Source organism: Cucurbita maxima, unplaced genomic scaffold (genome assembly GCF_002738345.1).
Source record: "Cucurbita maxima cultivar Rimu unplaced genomic scaffold, Cmax_1.0 Cma_Scf00113, whole genome shotgun sequence".
NCBI classification, from domain to species: Eukaryota; Viridiplantae; Streptophyta; class Magnoliopsida; order Cucurbitales; family Cucurbitaceae; genus Cucurbita; species Cucurbita maxima.
In genome coordinates, this window is record NW_019272129.1 from 140,644 (window position 1) to 165,274 (window position 24,631).

General features: G+C 34.7%; 3 protein-coding genes across 4 annotated transcripts; 1 reads left to right on the forward strand and 2 right to left on the reverse strand.

Moving 5' to 3' along the window:
- Positions 1-940: 940 nt before the first annotated feature.
- LOC111473274 (probable serine/threonine-protein kinase At1g01540) lies at positions 941-4,333 on the reverse strand. Its single transcript, XM_023118809.1, has 7 exons — positions 3,523-4,333; positions 3,148-3,252; positions 2,944-3,066; positions 2,687-2,857; positions 2,476-2,605; positions 2,171-2,380; positions 941-2,096 (listed from the first exon to the last, which is right to left on the reverse strand). The coding sequence occupies exons 1-7, from the start codon at positions 4,092-4,094 to the stop codon at positions 1,932-1,934; spliced, it is 1,476 nt and encodes a 491-aa protein (XP_022974577.1). The 5' UTR covers positions 4,095-4,333; the 3' UTR covers positions 941-1,931.
- Positions 4,334-9,420: 5,087 nt separating this feature from the next.
- LOC111473275 (CAAX prenyl protease 1 homolog) lies at positions 9,421-14,421 on the reverse strand. Its single transcript, XM_023118810.1, has 14 exons — positions 14,273-14,421; positions 13,490-13,637; positions 13,304-13,388; positions 13,111-13,206; positions 12,486-12,551; positions 12,205-12,303; positions 11,910-12,023; positions 11,689-11,799; positions 11,384-11,446; positions 11,136-11,228; positions 10,917-11,030; positions 10,389-10,460; positions 10,219-10,284; positions 9,421-9,920 (listed from the first exon to the last, which is right to left on the reverse strand). The coding sequence occupies exons 1-14, from the start codon at positions 14,301-14,303 to the stop codon at positions 9,804-9,806; spliced, it is 1,275 nt and encodes a 424-aa protein (XP_022974578.1). The 5' UTR covers positions 14,304-14,421; the 3' UTR covers positions 9,421-9,803.
- A 2,346-nt stretch (positions 14,422-16,767) lies between these two features.
- Positions 16,768-23,555, forward strand: LOC111473257. Of its 2 annotated transcripts, none has more exons than XM_023118792.1 (10): positions 16,768-17,637; positions 17,770-17,868; positions 18,052-18,254; positions 18,632-18,828; positions 19,034-19,142; positions 19,250-19,560; positions 19,774-20,181; positions 20,670-20,751; positions 20,859-22,433; positions 23,107-23,555. In XM_023118792.1, the coding sequence occupies exons 1-10, from the start codon at positions 17,570-17,572 to the stop codon at positions 23,259-23,261; spliced, it is 3,207 nt and encodes a 1,068-aa protein (XP_022974560.1). In that variant the 5' UTR covers positions 16,768-17,569; the 3' UTR covers positions 23,262-23,555. The 2 variants fall into 2 exon arrangements, with proteins under 2 accessions (XP_022974560.1, XP_022974561.1); XM_023118793.1 differs by having other exon boundaries at positions 20,673-20,751.
- The last annotated feature ends 1,076 nt before the right edge of the window (positions 23,556-24,631 follow it).

A 24,631-nucleotide genomic window follows, 5' to 3' on the forward strand; every position in this document is an offset into this window, starting at 1 on the left:
TCCCCAAGAGGCCTCACACCAATAGAGATAGTATTCCTTGATCATAAACTCATTATCATTCCCTAAATTAGCGGTGGAACTTTCATCATCCATCAACTAATATAATATAAGTATATAATAAATTAGCTTTGTGCTAGTTGTGGCGTGTGTGTATATATATAAATATATATATATTAAGTAAGGGGGGCAGAGTCAGGGACAAAAAATATAATCTCGATCTCTAATCTCGTTTAGCTTGTTATGTATCGCTGTCAACCTCACGATTTTAAAACGCATCTACTAGAAAGAGGTTTCCATACCTTATAAGAAATATTTACCGATGTGAGATTTCACAATTGACGTGAGAAAATCCCGTGCCTGCCTAAATTATTTATTCTCTTTTGTTCTTTTAAATCCTATTTATTATCATATTAAAAATAGATATTATTACTATACAAGGTGTACTTCTAATTATAATGAGATAAAAATAGAATTAAGTTTTATATATACTATATAGATTGATTTCCACATTTACTATGTTTTTTTAATCACACAAAATCAAGAAAACCGACCAAACGACTCACGTTCACCCTTAGTTATGCACCTCTAGATACTAGTTTGGTCTCGTTTTACAAAAATCAAATGGTTCAATTTAGTTCTCGATCGGAATCAAAACCAACCGAGCAAAACTCATGTGCTTATAGATTTGCCAATTGAATGCAAATTAGCAACTCTTGGCTTCTCACTAAGATTGTGGCAGAAAAAGTGCTTCGTTACAAAATACGTTAATAAATCTAAACGAACCAACATGAGCATAACTCAACTAGCATAAAACATGTATCAACGACCAAAAAGGTAAGAAGTTCGAATTTTCTACCTCAAAAGAAATAATACAAAAGAATTATAAACGGGATAACCTCAAAATTGTCAATAAAATTTTCTACCTCAAAAGAAATAATACAAAAGAATTATAAACGGGATAACCTCAAAATTGTCAATAAATATATCGACTTAACGTCGAGAATGTCGATAACACTTGGATCCATCTCTGCAAATGGATGCATACAGAGTTAGCAGCCATAAAGTAATTCAAATCTTCTTTATAAATCAGACCGACAACACTGTAAGAATAACTGGAAAAGAAAGAATTATGTTAAAGAAATGGCCCAAACTCCATAAAGTTACTCCAAAAGCAAGCATTGGATAAAGAGTGGCAGGCAAAGTGCTTGAAAGAACAATGTATGGCGGCAGATAAACCAAAGGATTGATCCTTTCAGAAGCATCAACAGCCAGCTTAGGATGAAACTTCGAGCAGCCTAATGTAAACAATTTGGATACTCACACAGGTAAAAGATGATCAAACTCTGTGACCCAGTAAGCTTTGTTAAGCCAATATCAAGACAGAAAGAAACCAGGATTCAAGGAGACCGAGCTGACGCCGAGTATCTAATGAAAACGGATGTGGGGTGATTCTTATAGCTTCTGTAAGAATGAGCCTAATGTAAACATAAACGCTGCTCGATGTTTGGTGTAGACAATTTGGATACTCACAGGAGAAAATGTTTTGTTAAGTCAATATCAAGACAGAAAGCAACCAGGATTCAAGGAGACCGAGTAGACGCTGAGTATGTAACGAGAGCGGATGTGGGGTGATTCTTATAGCTTCGGTAAGAATGAGCCTAATGTAAACATAAACGCTGTTCAATGTTTGGTGTAGACAATTTGGATACTCACAGGAGCAAAAGTTTTGTAAATCGATATCAAGACAGGAAGCAACTAGGATTTGAGGAGACCGAGCAGACGCCGCATATCTAACGAGAACGGATGTGGGGTGATTCTTATAGCTTCTGTAAGAATGAGTCTAATTGGTTTGAAGATTAGAAAAGCAACCTAACTGAAGAATGGATGAAACTGAAGAGTTAGTCATGTAATTGTGCTAGTGTGGTGCGTTATTATCTCCACCTACTTGGATGTTGAATGTTTCCATCACTGTCACCTTCACTTATATTAGAACATGTTCCTTCATCTTTCTGATGGTTAACTCGTCTCGGAACGGCCCGGTGCGCGTGTTGATGACCTTGAGTTGAATGAGAAGCATCCTTACCAACCCGGTATTCCTACAAAGAAGTAAAAGATGGGTTGAGTTGGATAAATCTTTAAAAGAGAAAGGAGAGAACCAGAAGCTTCATACATCATTAGACAGCAAATTATCTGCCTCAAGCATGTGGATGACATGTCCCATTTTCGGCCTCTTCGAAGCATCTGGATCGACACACCGAAGAGCAACCAGCAGAACACGTTTTAGAGCTTTGGAAGGAGGCTTCTCCGGCAACTTGAGGTCAACCACTTCCTCGGATCTTCTATCTCCAACCATTGCTTTCAACCAATCCACCAAATTCACCTGCCATTATGACATTAACTTAAACTGAATAAGCAGCAGAAGAGAAATGCATGAACTGATCATAATCCAGCAATTAGATGCAAGGAAAAACTAACCTCTCCTTGAGGTCTACTATAATCAACAGGGCTCCGCCCAGAAATTATCTCCATAATTAGAATTCCAAAGCTATAAACATCACTCTTCTCATTCAACATTCCCGTGCAAGCGTACTCGGGCGCAACATAGCTGTAGACATCATCACCACCACTTAACTTTCCATCTAAGGGACGATAGAAAGTAAAAAACGATTATAAGATAGGAACTAACCCAAATGTACCCATTACACGAGTCGTCACATAGCTCCTTTCGGAACAAAGAAGCTTGGCTAGCCCAAAATCAGATACTTTAGCATTCCACTGACGATCAAGCAATATGTTGCTAGATTTTACATCACGATGGACAACCTTTGGTTCAAGACCCTCATGAAGATAGGCTAATCTAAACAATAGAAATCAAAAAGGAAATGAACATGAGTAGAATCACATGATTCAATAGCTAAAATCCTCATTAACACAAGTATATACCCCTTTGCTGTTCCAAGTATGATGTTAACACGAATCTCCCACGTCAAGGGGCTCACATCCCCGACGTCGCCATGAAGCCACTGATCTAGATTGCCATTGTTAACGTACTCGTAAACAAGCATTCTGAAGAACGAAAGCAAAAGTTCATAAAAATACGTTCGAATCACCAAAAACTATCTTGCATTTAAAGAAAATCAACAGTACCTATATGCACCCTCAACGCAATATCCTAGCAGCCTGACAAGATTCTTGTGTCTTACTCTTCCAATTGCTTCAACTTCCACTTTAAATTCCCTCTCAGCTTGACCCCTAGTAACAAATAGGTTCAATTTCAGTATCTATATGATCTTTAAACCAAGAAGAACATGGGGGAAATCAGAAAACACATAAAATTATAACAGTTTGAAACATTCCCTACAATTTCTAATCTATAACATATAATTGGCTTCGTTTTCTAGAAACCAAACAGAACAGAACGAATCCCAACTAAGAACATATGGAACTCTCAGGTTGCAGCAGCAAATAAATCAAAGTAAGAAATCAACGATAACACATCAGAGAATCAGTGAACCAGATCACCTGTTATTCAAGAGGTTCTTGATAGCAATTCTTGTACCATCTCCCAAAGTGCCTAAATACACGATCCCATACCCACCTTCTCCAATCACGTTCTCTTCACACAAGCCATTAGTGGCCGCCTCGAGCTCTCTAAGAGTATACCATCTGCCCCAACCAAGATGCGAAACTTCAGGCCCAACAGTACCAGATCCAAGAGAAGCAGTTTCACTCACAGCGCCTCTGCTCTCTCCACTAGACGGCCTATCAGAGAAAACAACTCGATGCTCCAATTTTCCGATCTCGACATGAATCTCCGGCTGCACATGGTGGTGATGATCCGGTACCGCGTTATGGACGATTTCCTGGATTTCCTTCGAAATGGGAGGAGAATGGTCGGTTGTGGACTTAGGGAAACGGATTTTGTTCTTATGGCGATTCCGCTTGCGAGAAGTGAGGCAAAGTGAAAGAAGAAACAGTGCGAGAACTATTAAGGCTCCGACTACGATTCCGATTACAACCCAGAGATGAAGGCCGAAAATGGAGGTCCGTTTAGAGAGCGCCGTGTTAAAGAATGAGGAATCATATATTGACATCGTCTTCTTCTCTTCTTCTTCTTCTTCTGGTTCAATCGAGAAACAGAGGAATCAAAGAAAGCGAATCAGTGAGTATAAGCGGCTTGACCTCATCGGAGAACGGCAGCAATGGAGGATTCCGGCGAATGTGCAAAGAGGGAAAAATGGAATTGAAGAAAACGGTGGGCTTAAAGGCTTTATGAGTAAAGGGATTTTGTACTTCTTTCCACCATTGATGATACTAAGGTCCACTTCCCTTTACATTCTCCCCCACTTTGCTTAGCTTAGCTGTCTAACCCAAGAATATAATTTTTTCAACTTTAATTTTTAATCTTTATTATTATTTTTCAAATCAGTTACAAACATCAAATATTCTGAATAGAGTAGGTTGGATGGTAAACTTATTTTCATTTGGTGGAGTTGACCGGACAAAAGAAAGTCAACTAGTTGAATTGTTCCAAAAATTCAATCTAACTCAAATTTTAAAAAAAAAAAAATCTGACTCATAATTTGAGTTAATTGGATTATCAGATTATATAGACAAGCTCGTATTTTTTAATATTTTAATTCATATTATATATTATGGGAAAGTTGAATTACGATAATGCTAGGTTTTTTTTTTTTTTAATTATAATGTTTTGTATTTTTTTTAAGTTAGAAGTTGAGTCAACCTATTTTTTTTATATATATTCCACATTTAACATTCTATTATATATTTTTTTAATATTATATTTAATAGAATTTTTAATTTTTAATTTTTTTAAAAAATATTTTTTATATAAATAAAATAAAGTTTTTGAATTTATTAAAGTTTAGGAAGATGGACTTGACTGGCCTAATAAATGGATATGAATATAAAAGTTTAATAAGAGTATAGTTATAATTTTTTGTTTATTTTTTTTTAATTAAAAATGCTTTTATGACCTAAAAAATGGGTTGAAAGTAAAGTAAAATAGTAAAGAAAAAAATATTAAGCTCAAATTTATTTATTATTTTAATTTTAAAAATGTTTAGAAACTTTAGTCAACTGAAAAAAAAAGTTTTTGAGAATTAAAAAAAACTAATTACAACCTCATTTTTAAATTAAAAAAACCAAGTTAGTTTACTGAAAATCCTATAAGAATAGAAAAAAAAAACGTGTTTGCATCTACTTGATTTGTTCGGAGAGAAAAAACGTGGCTTGATATTTGGTACAATAAAATTTTAGTAAAATTGTCAAAAGTGTCGAGGATAGCTTTAAAATTTTGATGGACGGAATGAAACTTATCGAACTTATCTCCCTTCAATTGGAGAAGATCGACAAAATCGATGCTAGACTGGAATTGCGTTAACCTTGAAGTTTTACAGTTGGCCATGGGCTTATGCTTCATCGGAGTCTTATGGGGTCCTCTATCACTTCTATGTCCGATTTCTTTATTTATTTCTCATTCAACCCTTTGTTTTTCTGCTTTCAATCTCTAATTAGAGCTCATGTTGTAAGGATCCTCGACATTGGAAAGCTGGGTTATGATTAGGGGGTCGAGCTTAGTCAGGAAGCCTCTTCGGTCTTCCTTTAAACATTAAATTTTACATCATATGCAAAGGGTTGGCCTAGATTGGGTATGACCCTTATTTATTTTGGATTCAGATGAATCTAGTGATGGTGGTAATGGTGACATGGAGGTTGATCAAGACTTTGATGAAAGCTAGTTTAGAAGTTAACTTACCTTGCATTTGCTTGTATTCTTATTTCTTTTGGCATGTAAGACTTTTTTTTTAATGGTAATAAAATCATCCTTCATGGTTTGAGAGAATTGATTGCTCAATTCAGTCATTCAACCTCGTGTTATGAATATTGTCTTACATGTTATCAATCTCCTTTTGGATCATAAGGAATATGAGAAGTCAATTCAGTCATTCAACCTCGTGTTATGAATATTGTCTTACATGTTATCCATCTCCTTTTGGATCATAAGAAATATAGTTTCTCATAGATGACTCGTAGCTTCATTTTAGCTAAGATGTGTTTGAGCTCTATTTAACTTTGACCTCAATCTCTTCATAGATTCAATCTTGCTACCTTGTTGATTAATTCAAACCAATGGTTAATCTCTCCTTTGATTTTTAGATTCGAGCCTTCGCTTCACTTGTCCACAAACATGGACATTTTTTCATTGGCAAGGTTTCGAACAAGTTTTTATTGGACGATTATGATTGTTTAGTATCTCTAAAATGTGATCGAGATTGTAATTCATTTTAGTTTATAATGACAATCTAGTTCTACAAAAATATTAAATCTTTAGTTTTATATTCTTCCCGTTTTAACTAAAATTTAAAAACTATTTTTTTTATTTCAAGAGTTCTAACCATTTTTAGCAAAATGAAAATCATTTTTAATTTAAAAATTTTAAATAACTTAAATTCATTTGACCTAAAATTTAAAATCTAATGAGTTCAATTATAAATCATTTGATAAAAAAATGAAAAAAACAAGAATGGCCCACTTTCTTGTATTCACGTCTTTGATAGAAAGAAAAAAGTATTAATTAACTAAATGACCAAAAAGTAACCACTCAAGGATTTGCTAATTTGCTAATTGATTACAACTTTGACTTGTTGATGTTAGATGAAATGTTGATGATTTTATGTTATGTCTAAAGATATTCTAATGATTAATTTAAAGAAAGTAATGCAAGTGGGTTTAAATAATTAAATTAATTAAGGTCTAAGAATTCTTTTAATTTAATAAGGGAAATGGATATAGTTAATGTTAAATAAAGAAATGAAATATAACCAATAAAGCTCTAAATTTGTATATTAATTAAATCCATTTTTTTTAATGTTTATATGAGTACAAAATAATTTTAATTAATTACTTAGAGCATTTAATTTTTTACTTCTAGTTTAAGAAAATTCTATAGGGTGAATTTTTTACCCTAAACTCAAAATAAAAGGCAAAGTAATGAAGCAACAAAAATAGGATGGCAAAAGCATAACATTTAAAAGATAACAATAACAAAAGTAATCTATAGGGTGAAGATATTTACCGAACATAGCTTATGCCCTCTTCTATTTGTATAAAGGAATTGATTTGAATATCGATTTAATACAAAAAGACGTGAATCAGCATGAGGGAGGAGCAAAGCTGCAAGACAAAAAAAACATTGTTTACCGTTCGAGAATAGATAAATGAATGAGAAAAAATATGTTTTACCTCGTCAAAAGGGAATAGAGAAAAAAAATAAAAATAAATAGAAAAGATAGAAAGGTTCCAAAATTGAACGCGAGGGTAAACATTCAAGGATATAGAATGGCAAGCTAAATAGTCATACTCTTAAAATTTCTTCCAACTATATTTGTAATTATTTTTGTTTGTATTTTATTAATGTTATAAATGGGTAGGTATGCATACACAGAAGATTTAAAAATAAATAAATGAACTGTGACTATTCACATCGTTACCATATAAAATTATAAGCACTACCATAAAAGCAAGAAAGCCCGACATATTTTTAAAAAGCAAAGTAATGAAGCAACAAAAATAGGATGGCAAAAAGTAACACATGAAATACAGCTATTACAATCAAAATCATATTTTACCCCGAAAACATAACATTTAAAAGATAACAATAATAAAAGTAATCTATAGGGTGAAGATATTTACCGAACGTAGCCTATGCCCTCTTCTATTTGCATAAAGAAATTGATTTGAATATCGAATTAATACAAAAAGACATGAATCAATATGAGGGAGAAGAGCAAAGCTCAAAACACAAAAAAAACATTGGTTACAGTTCGAGAATAGATAGATGAATGAGAAAAAATATGTTTTACCTCTTCGAAAGGGAATAGAGAAAAAAAAAATCAAAGGAAATAGAAAAAATGGAAAAGTTCCAAAATTAAACGTGACAGGTAAACATTCAAGGATATAGACAAATAATGGCTAGCTAAATAGTCACGTTGTTTCAACTATTTATGAAATTTCTTCAAACAAAATTTGTAATTTCTTTGTAATTTTTTTTGTTTGTATTTTATTAATGTTATAAATGGGTAGGTATGCATACATAAATAAATGAAATATGACTATTCACATCGATACCATATAAAATTATAAGCACTACCATAAAAGCAAGAAAACCTGACATATTTTTGTTTCCATACTATAAATGCACATGCATGCAAGTTAACTATGGATTGTGCACGTGGAAGCCATCAACTAATGCCTCTATGCTCTACGCCATTAATTTTAACCCCAATAATATTAAAGGCTGAATATTCTAAACTATTTATATTTTATAGAAGATAAAAGAAATATTAAAGAATACCATTTTACACATCAACAAAGACTAAAAGACGAGGTTAGTTGAAAGATGATTATTAATTTTAATTTAAAAATGCGAAGTGTCTCTACTTTTAAAGTAGAACTTAAAAGTGGAAAAAATACCTTGAGAATCAACATTGAGTACTACGCACAATAGTGCTAAAAAAACTCATAATATTCTTAGAAAAAGCTATAACCTTTATCAAAATGGAAGGAATGATACTCACCTTGGCGCTGAAGGAGCTTGTGCCATATTCCTATGAAAAAATCAAACGAACTTTAACAAAAAGGTGATTGGAAGTACCTCGTAGAGAAAACGAGATAGCTCCATCGATAGTGCAAGAAATCTACGAGATCCCACATCGATTGGAATAAGTGTGTCAGTGAGAACGAAGCATTCTTTATAAGAGTGGATTGTGAGATCCTACATCAGTTCGGGAGGAGAACGAAGCATTCTTTATAAGGGTGTGGAAATCTCTCCCTAGCAAACGCATTTTAAAAACCTTGAGAAGAAGCGCAAAGAGACAATATCTGCTAGTAGTAGATTTGAGCGGTTAAAAAATCTGCATAGAAGAAAGATTTTAATCCACAAAAGAAAGGATTAACAAGCCTAAAACCGTGATTCGATTGACAATTACCAGTGTTGCAGCTTGTTTGTCAAGGTATAAATTAATGAAGCTTTTTTTTGCAGAAGTATCGACCTGCATTTATAAATAAGATTTGTATACTGAAGCTTTGTAGAAGGTATAAATTAATGCATTCCTAATATTGATCTACCCATTCTAATCTCTTAATTGTAAGATTTATCATGTATACATTGACCTGCCAAGACGAGCTTTTGCAAAATTATCAACCTGCACAAGTAGATAAGATTAGTTTGTACTCTGAAGCTTTGCAAAGAGTATGAAGTTAATGATTTACATTCTTCTTGACCCACCAATTTTAATCTCGAACAGCATTGCAGGGTCGGGTCAAGTTAATGCCTTGACCGGTTGAACTATACGAGACCATTTAAGAATTAAACTACATCTGATACTGAAATTAGGATTCAGGGGACACAGAATGCAACCAAGTATTGACAAAATTGCATATTGTAAGCAGAATTACACTTCTTATGATAAAAATAAGAACATAATTCCACCTCACGAATGCTATCAAAAGAGTCTGATCTAGTTCATACAGATTGACAAATATGATATTCGTTGCTAGTTTTTCGTTTGTTTCCTTCACGGTAGTTAGGTCAATAACAAGAGAAGATATAGAGAAAAAAAGAACTTTTCGGGGGTAAAACTAAGAACAATCATGCCTCCTTCCTTTGGGGAAATTCCTTCTCTCATCTCTTCCCCTACCCCTCGCCTAACAAAGTCAATCAGATAGTGTAGTACGTCAAATCACCTTGGTAGATGCAATAAAATGAGCACGATTGGCTATCATTCTTCTTTCTTATCCGCTTGGTCGAGTGCAGCCAATCTTTCAACTAGTGGAGGATGAGAGTAGTGATAAGCAGAATACCAGGGATCTGTATTCAGCGCAGACAAATTTTCCTCCTGAAATGCAAATTTTTGTTAGTCTAATATATATGATAATATCGCCGAAGTTTAAGAATGCGTTAATACGTCAGATAACTTTTTTCATAAGTCCTTTTATGTTATGAATATAAATATATGCAAATATGACAAATAAAATTCAAATGCTCAAATAAGAAGGTAAAGATGATGGAGCCAACATTATCCTTTGGAAACCAATTTACTGATGTCTGCTACAATGCAGTATTAATACAGGAAGGAAAGAGATGATCATAATCAAAAGTCACAGCATAGGATGGAAACTGTAGATAATAATAACCTGTAGTCTGACAAGACCAGCACGAAGAGGTGCAGAATAACCGAGTTTCTTTGCAAAGGCATCAGCCTGCATTTGATCAAAGAAGAAAAGGTATTTGAAGATCAAAACCCTCTTACCTACAGATAGAGATGGTTAACAGAATACTGTAGCCGCAACTGTTTCAGACATACCTGGAACTCGAAAGATCGGCTCACAAGGTTGAGACCAAAGCTTACCAGATGTTGAAGAGGTATTACAGTGTGCTGCACATCCAATGGCAAGGAAACGTAAGGGTATACATTGAAATCTGTTAAAAATAAATTCCATCTCATTTTAAATATTTACAACATTTTTAGGTTTTATTCAGCATTTTAATGTGTTTTAAAGGTCATTGCCACTGGAGTTATCTGATTCATTTGCATAGGGTCGTAAGTATTCCTCCAGAATGAAAAATTTAAAGGTAACCTTCAAACTGAAAAAAAAAAAAAATGAAGCAGTTGATATTGGAAATGCAGCGAGCACTGGCTGAGTATCAAACCCAAAACTTAGGAAGTCAAGGTGGCAAGAAGTATCAAGAAGATGTAGAAGCAAAAATCTAGCCGAAGAAAAATATTGAACTACACATGAGTAACAGTAGGAAAGCAAAATACATCAGTAAGTAGGGATGGCATAGCATGTCAACTTTAGATATATAATTTAACGTTCTATTTTATCACTACCTGGAATATGATGAGTCCAATAAGCACTGGCTGAGTATCAAACCCAAAACTTCTAAACAAATCGCTGGAATTCCTCACCAAGGTATATCCCCCAAATTGCAAAAGTGTAAGAATCTGCTCACAAGTTCAATAAGGAGAGAACAAGTTGAGGTTTCCACACACACATTCGTGCCAGATTTCAAACTGATGTTTTACGGTGTTTTCAACAAAGCAATATACCTGTAAAGCAATGAATGAATACATCGTATGATTTAGCTTCCAATGCCCCAACTCATGTGCTATAACAGCAACAATTTCCTCGTCATTTTTGCACTGATAAACAGAATGGGAAGAAAATATGAAGCTATTAGGCAAGTGAGAAAACCCATATACATACTAAAATACACCGTACAAGATTCTGTACGAAAATAAGTTCAGCAAGTAAAGGCAATAATATGATAAAAGATGTCCACAACATTTCAACTTACTTGTTGAATCAATGTATCATAAAGGACAATTCTCTTGTTTTTGAAGAAACCATACATGTAAGCCTGCATGAAAAGCAGTAATTTGACTGAGACCATAGTGAAAAACATTGCTAGAGGAATTATTCATTAGAAATAAAAAAATATAAAAGTTCCAAATCACTTTTTGAATAGTACTCTTAATTGCATATTGATAATCCAGGAAAAAAGAAGGAACTGATATCGATAATTTATCAAAACACAAGTAAATGTGCAATCAGAAATTATCTAAAGTAGGCAAGATAGAATTCGGTGGTCAAGAGTTTTACGTTGCTATGACTTGACCTCGTCGATCCATCAACAACAAACAGCTTCTTCAGTGGGAACTTGAGGGAGGAAGCAAGTTTCTCAATCTTCTCCCTGAGATCACCTGCAGGTAGCTATTTTCACAGAGCATTAAGGTGGGAAACTGAACAAAACAAAAAAAAACACACACACAACTATCTAGTCACTAGAAGCTTTGATCAAATTACACAGTTTGGATACTCACAGGGGTAAATTTGTTGAAAAGAGGGGCTATAAGAATGGGATAAAGGGTCATCATCACAAGAGATAATGTAAACATAAACGCCCAAAGATAGATTGCAAGGTACGGTCCTCCTTTCTGTATACAATCAAAAGATATTATTAGTCCTTGCATATTATGAAAGAAAAAGATATAAGGAAAATTAATGCAGAAACAATGGAGTAGATGAAGTGAAGTGGAAAATAGAGAAAGCAAAAGAACTCCAGATAAAATAAATTTACAATGACATGCTTCTGTATGATAACTCACATAAGTTTACCTGTACTATTATAATGATTGCAGACACAATTGGTGGGCCAAGTATGACAGACAACAAAATCCCTTTAATCATATCCCGGAAGAATAACCATATTGTTTGCTGTAGAAGAGATATTAAATAATACAGCATTAAAACAATAATAAGGAAGTAGACTGGACATCATTGAAAACTTCCAAATGCTTTTAGTGGAATGCCACGGGAAAAATAATTGTCCAGTACAAAATAAAATTGGATATCTCACGAAGTTAGGGAGAGTTATCATGTTCAGACAAATTACATACTTTATTGAAACCATGGCGGGATTCAATCACAAAAGTTGAGTAGAGAGAAAATGGTAGGCCCGTGATCTGCAAACCAGTCCAAACAAACAATCACTGTAAACCAACTTCAAATCATAAATATCACAAGTTCAATCTATAAATGAAAATATTTAGAATTTCAAAAACAAGCAATCTAGACATTAGTAAAAAACATCCAACCCCATACAAAATACACTAGGGGCATAATTCCAGACGTAAGGAGATTTTAAAAATTAAAAATTAAAAAAAAAAAAAAAAAAAAATTAAAGTGAATATTGAAATTTAAATATTTCTAACACATCCTAGCAAGGTCTATCCTTGTCACTGAGACTCTTTCATTTCTTTCTTTCCATTTCAAGTTAGCAGAATTTCTCTGATTCATGTCCACCGTCTAGATCTACACATGCAAAATAATAATTGAAAAAGAAAATACATACTGAGTTTGAAATTACTTTTAAATGCACTACATACTGAGTTTGAACTTCAATTTATCTAATACATGGTGATAAAACTATATGAATCAAGGTCTTCAAAGGCAAAGCAGATTAAAGCTAAATAACTTCTCTACTTCTAAAACATGGATATTGAAAATGACTTGGGAGCATACCTGTGACCAAATCATGACCCCAGCTAGAAACGCAAGTGTGTGGAGAATTTCGTTTTCAGCATTGAGGCCAACCAACACAACAAATTCACCAGATTTCTGCACATGATTGCAATAGTGGACAATATGAAATTTTCAACGTTAGTAAAGGAAAAACTTGAATTAATGAATTCACTCATGAAATTTAATTGCTCACTTTCCAAAACCATGGAAGGACTCCAAAAAACAGTATTGAAGAATCCATCACTATAGTTACAAACTCCTGAACAAAATGGAAGTGGCTGAAAGACAAGAGGCACATGTTATAAAAATTAACCACCAGAATAAATACGGGGCAATACTTCAAGTTCAGGGGAAGTTTAACAAAGTATGACTTTCAAACCTTTTATCAAGACTGTAGGCCTGAGATTTTTTAAATTTCTCTTGGCTTATAACTCCTTCAAGAGTTTTTGGAAGAGTAGGCAGTTTCAGAGCAGCATGTTGCCGAAGATCCAAATAAGTTTCGAAAAAATACATCAATATCATGAAGCCTGAGGATAAAAATACATGCATAAAAAAAATCAGTTACTTCATTCGTTTCCTCTTCAATAAACGGACCCCCTCTGTTCTGACAACTAATAGAGAAGTAAAACTACATGACCGAGATTCACGCATGTAAATTCTTTTTCTTCTCTTCAAAGATTCGCTCAATTCTAATACAACTATCATTTTCAATGCCTAAACCCTTAACATGCGATATAAGACTCATTTCGAAATCAAATTGACGCAATGAACTGATGGAGAAAACATTACAATTCGACCATGCAAAACCATACAACCATTATTTTCCCAATCACTAATTCAACTTACAACATGCCATTCCAAATCATTTCCAATGCCTAAACCCTTAACATCAAGAACACAAACGTAAAACCCTAACAAAACATTAAAAAAAAAAAAAAAGAATCCAACATTCTCGAAAGAATCCAAAAGTTACAACATACAAATACATAACAAAGTTCAGCGGATCTAACAGGCGTCACGATCATCGAGGTAACCAAGAAAAATAAGCGATAGCGAAAACACAAAATCAAAAACCAAGCATCGAGCATCTAAACAAGAAAACGAAAAGATTACTTGCATAAACATGAACAGAAACAAGAAGTCGGTGAAGAAAAATGAGTACCAACAACAGCTTCCATGTACGGAAATTCCATGGCGGAAAGCAATCAATCGGTGGAACTGTGCAGGGAGAGAAGTCGACGGTGAGCGGGTTTTGCTTAGCCGGGATGGTTCGTCCCGGTGGGCAGAAATTTATATCAAAGGAGTCTGAATCGGTTTCTTTTTTTCTTTTGGATTAAAAAATTCTCATATAAAATCTTATTTTACCGCTAAAATAATTTAATTACTTCATCATTTAATTAATATCCTTTTACATTAATTGTCTTGAAATTTCGAAATTAATACAATAACCCTATTAATTTAAATCTTAATTTTTATAAATCCATCAATTTAAATTTTTCATTACAAAAAACGTTAATTATAAATAAATTAATTTAGACTCTTTATTTAAAAATTTTAAAAATTGTTTTTAAATAATTTAATTAATTGAATTATAAATTTGCATATTTTTTTAAATAGAATTAAAATTAATATAATTATTAGTTTAGGGTTTAAATGGATATAATTAAGAGTATATATTGATTTTTTATCTTATCTTAAATAATAGTAAATGTGTTCCATAATAAAATCTTTTACAAAAATACGTATATATTCGTTGAATTAAAAAAAAAATGGTATAGATTCGCTCAAATTCTTCATTTGTCTAAAAATGGTATTTAACTTTATTAAAGAAACAAATATAAATATTTAAAATCATTATTTTAGGTTTTTATATAAATATATAAACATAGACATTTAAATTTAATTTTTTTTAGTCTCATTCTAAATGGTGTTTTATTCTCCTCCCAAACCAATGTGGGAGATCAGAATTCACTCCCCTTTAGGGCCCAGCGTCCAATCGATGTGGGACCGCCACAAAATCCACCCCCTTCGAGGCCCAGCGTCCTTACTAGCATATCATCTCGTGTCTACCCCCTTCGAAGAAAAGTGAGAAAGTTGGCACATCATCCGGTGTCTGGCTTTGATACCATTTGTAACGACCCAGTCCCACCGCTGGCAGATATTGTCTTCTTTGAGCTTCCCATCAAGGCTTTAAAACGGGTTTACTAGGGGAAGGTTTCCACACACCTTTATAAATGGTGTTTTGTGCTCCTATGGGACATCACAAATTATGCATAATTAAATGTTCATATTCACGTTATTAAATATTTTAAAATAATAATTTTGGTCACAATTATTTTGGTTACTACATTTTAAAATTTTTATTATGTCTATGTGTAGCAATGGGAAAGCGTTTGTGTGGCACTTGTTTTAACCCGACGAACAAGTTAGCTGTACAAAAGTTTGACTTTGTGAACAATTCGATGTATGATCGAGCCTTAGGTTATTTGCAATAAATATTTTAAGAAACGTGAGCAAGAAAATGCGTTGAAAACAATTTAAAAGGAATCAGTGTATAAGCTAAAAGTGAATAAACAACATTAACGACTCTGATAATATATAATCTAGGTATAAATAATTGACAACGGGTCACATCATGGTAAAATTTGAGGCATTTTAGCCATGACAGATGTAGACATGATTTCGACGAATGGTCATATAATTCATATTGACATAACAAGAATAGTAAAGGTCTATCTAATATAAAAGTAAGTAAAAGAGGTTTGGAACGGGCATGCTGTCATAGATAACATGTTGTAAACAAGCATGATCGGGACATTCAGCACACGGCTACATATAAAACGCCTTGGACAAGCGCGACGGTCCAGATTTTCTCATGAACACCCCTAGATAGCTATTTTGATTAACACAACGTTCGAGTTTCATGTGTTAAGCATATAGCTAACGTTCCTTATGAGCTAGGATCAAGATCATATTTTGAGTATGATTAGGCCTTGCTACGGTAAAACCAGGTGACTCGATCGTACGACGAGACCCAAGTTATCAATGATCAAAATGACAATGACTTCTCACTGAGCAGATTCGATGCTATCGTGAACAGTCAATAGAATGAGGATCACTCTCCTATCTTGAACAGTCATACTGAATCCCACCCGCTCTTGATCTGGGTAGGACTATTAGCAACGACATTCTCCCTTAACTCGAGACCATTTTAAAATCATGGAATTCTCTCTCGGAGATGTGAAACTAATGACTTTTGATTTCACGATCACGATAATTTGAAGCTCGACCCTAATATTTATTCTATTTGCTAAGTTGATTAGTTTGCTTATTATTTATATTAAATATTTATCTATTTTGTTTAGGGTAATAAATATGAATATAAAAATTGCTAAATATAAAGAGACGGCGCACTAAAAATGTAGATTTTGGAGGGCTTACAATTTATTTAAATCCCAAATTTATTTTTACTCGAGGGGTAAATTTTGTATTCAACTACCACGCTTCAAAGGGCGCGTGAGAATAACGTTCAATAACATAGATGAGGTGGTTGGCGCGTGGCTAACAGGGAGAAACATGCGCGTGGGATAGTGGTAACGCTGTAACTAGTTGAATATATATATTTTTAGTTTATAATTTGTTCCCATTTCCTGATGTATGTGGTTTAGGTTGATGAACAGAGACCAGAATTCCAGCACTCGAATTTCTCTCTCGTGTCGATTACTCGGGAAAACCATTTATCCAAACCCTAGAAGCTTCCAATCCGCAAGAAGTTCGTGTCCATGGGGATTTATTTTTGAATAATTTTTGTTTTGGATCCAGGTGTTTTGTTTTTGGTTCGTTTTGTTTGTTTTTTTCATGTACCAAAACCCTAGTTTCAATCTGGAGCTCTCGGATTGAACAAAACCCTAGAATTCGTTCTGGTGAGACATCTAAGATCACGTGTTATAACGGTAATTTTGTTTGTGGTGGATGGATCGTGTGGGAATTGGATTTATGATTCGTTGAAAGCGCGATTCTACGTAGTAATCTTGTTTTTTGGGGTTGAGATTTAATTGAAAGAAGTGGTAAACGGGATTTGGAGATTGATAAATTTTTGGCGAAGGAGCTTGGGTGGATGGAGTTCACTTTTTGATGGATTTTGATGCGCATTCAGCTGGATCAAAGATGGGATTGCCTCTGAGTCTGCATTTTTAATGCTTTCTGACTTGAATTAGCTTCGATCGAACGAACAAATTTGAAGACAAGGCGATGGAGAGTAGTTTTTAGCGTGTTGTCTGCATTGAATTAATTGATTTTCTTTAAAGAATGAGACGGTATAGTATCCAATAAATTTCGAATTAGCTTTGGGCAATCTTGGGCGGCGTTGTTGTTCAGTAAATTGGTTCTGGTGCTGTTGAAGACTTTTTGCATATCGATCCATTACACTGATTAATCTTGTCACGAGTAAGCAAGCAGAATGAGCCTCAAGAAGGAGGATTTGAAGTCACACGATCAGACTGCTACAGTGAAGCATGATTTGCGAAAGTAATTACATATAATTTGCAGTTCCAAACCGATATCTGTTGTTTATTTTGTTGTTTCTTTCTTCTCCTCTATTATTTGTTTTCTACTGTTAATTCTGGCTAGTATTGACTACATTTTCTTCATCCTGTTTAGGAAACCTAAGTTTTCTTACACGAGGGATTTCCTCTTGTCCCTGAGCGGATTGGATGTTTGCAAAAAGTTGCCGAGCGGTTTTGACCAATCTGTTATCGCGTAAGATGGTCTTTCGTGCATCTGTTCTATTTTTTTTTTACTACTAATAAGTTGTTATTATTCTTTGTTTACGCTGCTGAAGTCTGTATCTTACAAAGTAAAGAACCGACGATAAGCCTTGTGATAGTATTCTTATTTTCCTTGTTGGATTGTTTTTCTGAGAATACGTCCCCTCTTGTGTAGTGAATTAGAAGAAGCTTCCTATGATAGGCAAAGAGTTTCTGGAGGGTTGTCTTTGAATAGCTTTAGGCGCAATGAGTATGGTTCATCACCACCCAATAGGGCAGAAACGACTAATTATGCTCGTCGAATACAAGGAAAGAAGGACGTTAATTCTTCTGGACGGAGTGATAAGGATAGCGATTCACAATCTGACCGGGATTCAGGTAAGGTCTCTTCTTAATCTATTGTTAAGTTTCGATAACTTCATTGTTCTATTCAAACTAATCTGAATATCATATTGTATCCGGCTTTGTTAACTGTTGGGTTCCTGCTGTAGTTGATTTAACTGAAAAAATACTGCTGTCTTGGAAATAATTTCATTTACATGTATATTAATAATGATATTTCTGCCTACTCAAACGCGGTTGACTAATGGAGCTCTGACAGCATTTCTCTATTCTAAAGCAGAGCACCTTGAGAACACGTTATTTGTATTGGGTTGATATCCTTAATAGTTGTAGATGTTGTTAAAACCAGTCAATTCAGGATTTATGATGTGAAATTACTACAATATTGACCTTTGGAATATTCATTTCAACAGTGGATTCTGGGTGGCGATTTAGTGATCATTCTAGGAGGCCTTCACAGGGTCCTGAACATGATGGACTTCTTGGTAGTGGTTCTTTTCCAAGACCACCTGGATATGCAACAGCATTTTCGGCACCAAAAGTTCGAGCACATGATCAGTACCAGCTAAATAGAAGCAATGAGCCATATCATCCACCTCGACCTTATAAGGTTTTCATTATATTTTCCAATCTTTCTACTTGCAAACAAAATTTAAAATTAAATTTCCACCCTTGGATTATGGTTATACATTCAACCATATGTCTTTAAACATAAACAGAATCATTTTGTTGAATGGCTAAGTGAATTACACAACAAGAATTTGAAATTATTTTGAGTAACCTCTCCTTATGGATGTTGTTCTTTCATTAATCAGGCTGTAGCCCATCAACGAGGGAATACTCATGATTCGTACAATCATGAAACTTTTGGTTCTTCTGAGTTGACAAGTGAGGATAGAGTTGAAGAGGAAAAAAAGAGAAGAGGTAATCGCTCTTTTCTCCATGATGCTTGATGTACCAACTCGTACATCTACAGATCTTGTTCAAATACCTATTCCAACAGTACTTTTAGCTGACAAACTTAATTGCAGCTTCATTTGAGTCGATGAGGAAAGAACAACATAGGGCATTTCAAGAAGGTCACAACTCAAATCCTGTGAAGCAGAGAGATGGATTTGACATCCTAATGCAGTTGGACGAGGCTAAAGATGATAAGAAACTACTGAATACAAGCAGTGGTTTCGATGAACCTATCTCCTTACAATCTTCAAAAAATGATCGAGAAACTTTTTTTCCATCTCAGACAACTGTATCTAGGCCACTCGTGCCTCCTGGATTCACGAGCACTGTGTTGGAGAAAAACTTTGGAACAAGGTCTTCAGTTAATCCTCGTTTGCTGGAGGTGATTATTCGTTTTCATCATATTTTTTTTGGTTTTAATAGCTTGGAGTATAAGGTTGTTTCCCATTTAAAAGTCGTCAATGGGGTGGATATGTGCCTGGGCAGTGTGTTTTTGTCGTCAGCAAGTGTCATATTGTTATAATAAAGAGTTATTCTTCTGGCACTAGACACTCTTTCTCCTTATTAACTGCATATATGTTTGTCACTTTTGTAGGGTAAGGATGACGTCGACAAGTCTCTGCAAACCAAGGACAAGCAATTGCATAATGGGTTCTCTGAAGATTTAGAGGGAAAAAGTTCGTTAGAGCAAATGGGTCGCCCTGAACATTATGGAAAAACAAGTACCAATGCTTCTACTAACAACACTAGTGAAAGTATTATTCATCTGCTTTCGGCTGTAGACATGTCTAATCAAACAACTGGAACAGATGTTCAATCTCGTGAAAATGCTTTGGAAGTTTTTGAAGCTATTGAAAACAGTGCAGTTGATAATTGTAAGACTGAAATGGTGCCAGCGAATACAGCTGTTGGTGAAGCAAGTCAAGGCCATTCATCTTCAATCTTAGAAAAACTTTTTGGCAGTACCATAAAGTTAGATGGCGGTGCTGCTAATTTTATTGAGGTACTCCTGAATGTAGTAAAATCTTTTTCAGCCATGCTATTAATTTTCTGGTTTTGAATCAAAATCAACTTCCTATATGTGGTATTATTACTAGAAGCCAGCTGGTATATTATCCCATGCAATTTACCCAGATTAGCTTTCTAAAATTTTCCAAGTTAAGAAAAACAGGCCTAAATGCATAGAAGTTATGAAAATCAACCCCAGCATGTGGATATCTTTTTGCAATTTCAATCTTATTATAGGAAATCATTTTATTGACGAATCATTATGTGCCTGTTGAGTAAGGGATGAAATTGTTTCATAATTTGGAACCATAATTCTTTTGTTAGATTTCATTTCCTTCAATTTGTATGTAGTTATTTCTGCTCGAGGAAAAATAAGTACCTCCTTTTCTCCTCGTTAGATTTTCATTTAAGAACAGACGTAACAAAAGCAATTCTAGTTTGGATGCTTCTATCGCTGATGTATGCTTTGCGGGTCTTATGCAGCAGCATGACAGTGAGAAGGATGATGCATGTAGCCCTCAAAATGCTCAATCTTCTAGATTCGCTCATTGGTTCATGGACAACGGTATGTTGGTAAAAATTCTGTATTCAAAAGATTCCTTATATCAGTGGTTTATTACCTGATTGGCTATGAGTTTTATTGCTCATAGCTCATTTTTTTTCACCTTGCAGATAGGAAACAGGGGAATGACCTTTCACCTAAAAGGTCAATTGACTTGCTTACTATGATTGGAGCTGGAGAAAAGGGTGGATATGATTTTGTATCTGATGTGAAGCATTCTGAGGAATCTCTGCCCAGAGTTGCCTTTCAGGGTTATGAATCTGCAGAAAGTTATATCACATCAAGTGCAACATCATCCAATGTTGCAAAGACTGAGCCATTTTATGATAAGAGTAAGCCGGAGGCTGTTTCTGCGATTCTTACCTGTGAGGCCGTTGAACAGACACTGCTGTCAAAAGTTAAAGAAAATGACTCAGCTTTGCAGCCGTCTGATCAAAGATGGAGTCATTCTGATGCTGATGTGAAACATCCAACTGTTAAGAATGATGATCTTGCATCATTGCACCTTCTCTCATTGTTACAGAAGGGTTCGAGTCCAGTGATTGCAGGATATGGTGATGATGGTGTGAGTGTAGGCTCTGCAATTCACAATAAAAAGGAGGAAAGTACGCACAACGTTTCAAATCCAGGGAAGACATTAACTCTTGAAACACTTTTTGGGTCTGCTTTTATGAAGGAGCTTCAGTCAGTTGGAGCTCCTGTTTCTGCACAAAGGGGGGGTTCATCAGGATCTGTCAAAAGTGATGTTCCAGAACCACGTGATCCGATCACAGATGATGGTCTGTTGTCCAACAATGAAATTCGGCTCAGTATGATTAATCACGATCATGGTGTTCAAAGACAGCAAAACCAACCAGATATAGTTCGTGGACAGTGGTTAAATCTGAATGGCCCTCCGCCTGGAATGGATTCTTCTCATCCCCATGCTAAGTTAGGACATAAGATGGGTGGCTATGATGGACCAGCTGAAATTCCCTTTCCTCAAGAGGACAGTTTAATCATAAGTGATTCTATGAATCTTCAGAATCTCATGTCTATTGGGAATTCTGCTAGACCTCAACCTCTGTTCTCACACAACTCACAAGACAGTAATGCTGCAATCTTTAACCCTGCCTTCAAAGATGAAAGGCCTAGCATGGGAGGTCTGGAAGGGCTGCCTTTTTCAGCCAGCCTCTACGATCGGAGGGAGACTGAAATGCCACAACGGAAAGCTCCGGTTCATTCCAACTTCTCCCAGCTTCATCCCCAACAAACGAATAATGTCAAGTTTCATCAATTTGAATCTCATCCTCCTAACATAAATTCTCAGGGAGATATAGCGTTGCCAGAAGGAATGGTTCATCACGGCTCACCATCTAATCATCAATTTGTATCAAATAAGCTTCGTCCTCCTACCTCCGGATTATCTGGATTTGATCATTTGATTCATCACCCGATGATGCAGCAGATGCAAACTTCAGGCAATCTTCCCCCACAGCATCTTCTTCAAGCGTTATCTAGAGGTGCACCTCTGCCTATGACAAACAGAAGCGTTCCTCTACATCCTCATTCCATCAGAGGTAGTGCAGCAAATCTCCAACCCAACAATCAGGTTCCTGGATTAATGCAGGAACAAAATTCAATCCAAGGTTTTCATACCAGTCAGCGTGTGCCCAATACTGTTGGTCCCAGAATTCCCTCGCCAGGTAACACTCATGTTATTTTGCTTGAACTTTAAGTACTATTTTATATTTGTTATTAATATATATATTTGACTGATAAATTAGTTTCCATATCCTGCTTATCTGGCCATTATGTGTTCATATTTTTCCCCAATCGATATGCCTCTATTAAAGTCTGCAGCTGATTAATACTATCTTTTGTCCTTTAGCAATATAAGGAAAATTATATGGTTCTCGACTCATTTGATCTGATTGTGCTCAAGACAATCTTTACTTTTCCCCAACTTGGATACATTTACACTTAAAATCACTCTCTATGCATGATGCCTGCTGCGGAGTGCTTGTTTTGCTGTGACTACAATTAAAATACTCGTATAATTTAATTTGCCTTAATCCATTAAGCTTTTGGGTTGATGGGTGATTTTAACATGGTGTCGAGATTTTGTGTTATCTCCTCCCCAATTAATATTGTTTCTCACTTTTTAGACCTTTAAATTTTGAAATCCACGAGTGGGGGAGAGTATTTAAGTAGTGATGTTGTTAAATTTACAACAATTCATCCATTTAAGCTTTAAAGTTGATTGGTGCTTTGACGAGCTATATAGATAAAATGCAATGCAGTTGAATTTGTGTAGCTCATTGATCTCTTATTTAGAGGGTGGCTCTCTTTTATTCTGATTTCTCGTTTACATTTCAGCTCCTGGTAACCAACCAGACGCAATTCAGAGGCTCATCCAAATGGGACACAGATCGAACTCGAACTCGAAGCAAATTCATCCTCTTTCTGCCAGTGGTGGCCATGGTCAGGGGATGTATGGTCACGAGTTGAACATGGGTTATGGGTACAGGTAATATTGTAACACTGTACTTCGAGCATACTTGCCCAAATCCTCAATTCCTTGGATAGAGAATGGACACAATTTGCTCCTCTTAGTAGGATTGAGTGAGAAATGTAAGTAATGAATCCTTTGTTGGTTTATCTTTCGCTTATTTCCTTGTGGTTTCTAACTCGAAACATAGTTCCTAAGTAACCCGACAGACAAAATGAAATCAGTAGGTGAAGGAAAGTGCTGTTCCATTTTTTTGGGAGGCATTTTTAAGAAAGGAACAGAATTGTCTGCTATAGGGATAATACCCTCTTACGAGTGAAAGTCGTTCAGTGTTCTCAAAACGGAATGCATCTTTGCCAAAATTGGGTTCATATAGGATTAGTTTCATTTCTTCGTCGTGTTTTCGAGTAGTGTCGAAATCGTCGATCATTGCCTGCCATGCCATGTCTTTATCAAGAGGACAAGATGTGTTAAAAGGCGAAAAACATTAGATCTTAGATGACAGCGAAATCAACGTGGAAAAATGCATAATTTCATTGGGTGCCTCTCCATTGAAGAGTTTTAGAACATGACATCTTATTTTGCAAAATAGGTCTTGTGCATAATTTTCGTCTATTGTGTTTTAATTGTGATTGGAGGACGAATATATGGAACCTGAGTTAGCATGTAATACATTTTCCTTTCCCAAGCCCTAATTAGTGGGATTTTACCATTTGGATTTAGATTATGGTATGGTATTTTTGAGACAAATTTAAACTTCACTTTGTTTGATGCCTAATTTCTTTCCAAAATGGGATTTAACTTCCTTTTCCTTTTTGTTTCTCATGTTTTTATTGAAGTTTAAAATATTTATTTATTTACTATTTAAATTTACTTTTGTAGACCCATCATTTGCATTTGCATTTGCATTTTTGTTTGATTAATGATAAATATCTTGCGTAATGTGTTAGTCATAATGCTGCCAACTTATAGGAAATAGAATATTCGTAACTATACCATACCATGCAATAACTCAATTGATTGTCTTTTTTTTTTAAAAAAGAAATAATTTAATTGTAAATTTGAAGTGAAATAAGATATTTTTTAAAATGTCAATTATTTAATTGTCAATTCGAACATAATTGAGTGAATAGGACATTGAGTTAAAATAAAAATAAACCTAAAACTGATTTCAAATTTACTCTAAACTAAATATATTGTTGGTTTTAAACTTTCATGAAAATAATAATTTAGTCTTAGAAATATTAAATTAAATATCGATTTGTTTTTTAAAACTATAGAAACAAATAAATTAAATATCTAATGAATTTTTTGGTTTAACCTAAAAGATGTTCATCAAATCTTTACATAGCAAATAAATTATTGCATGCTGATTAAATTATTCTAAAATTA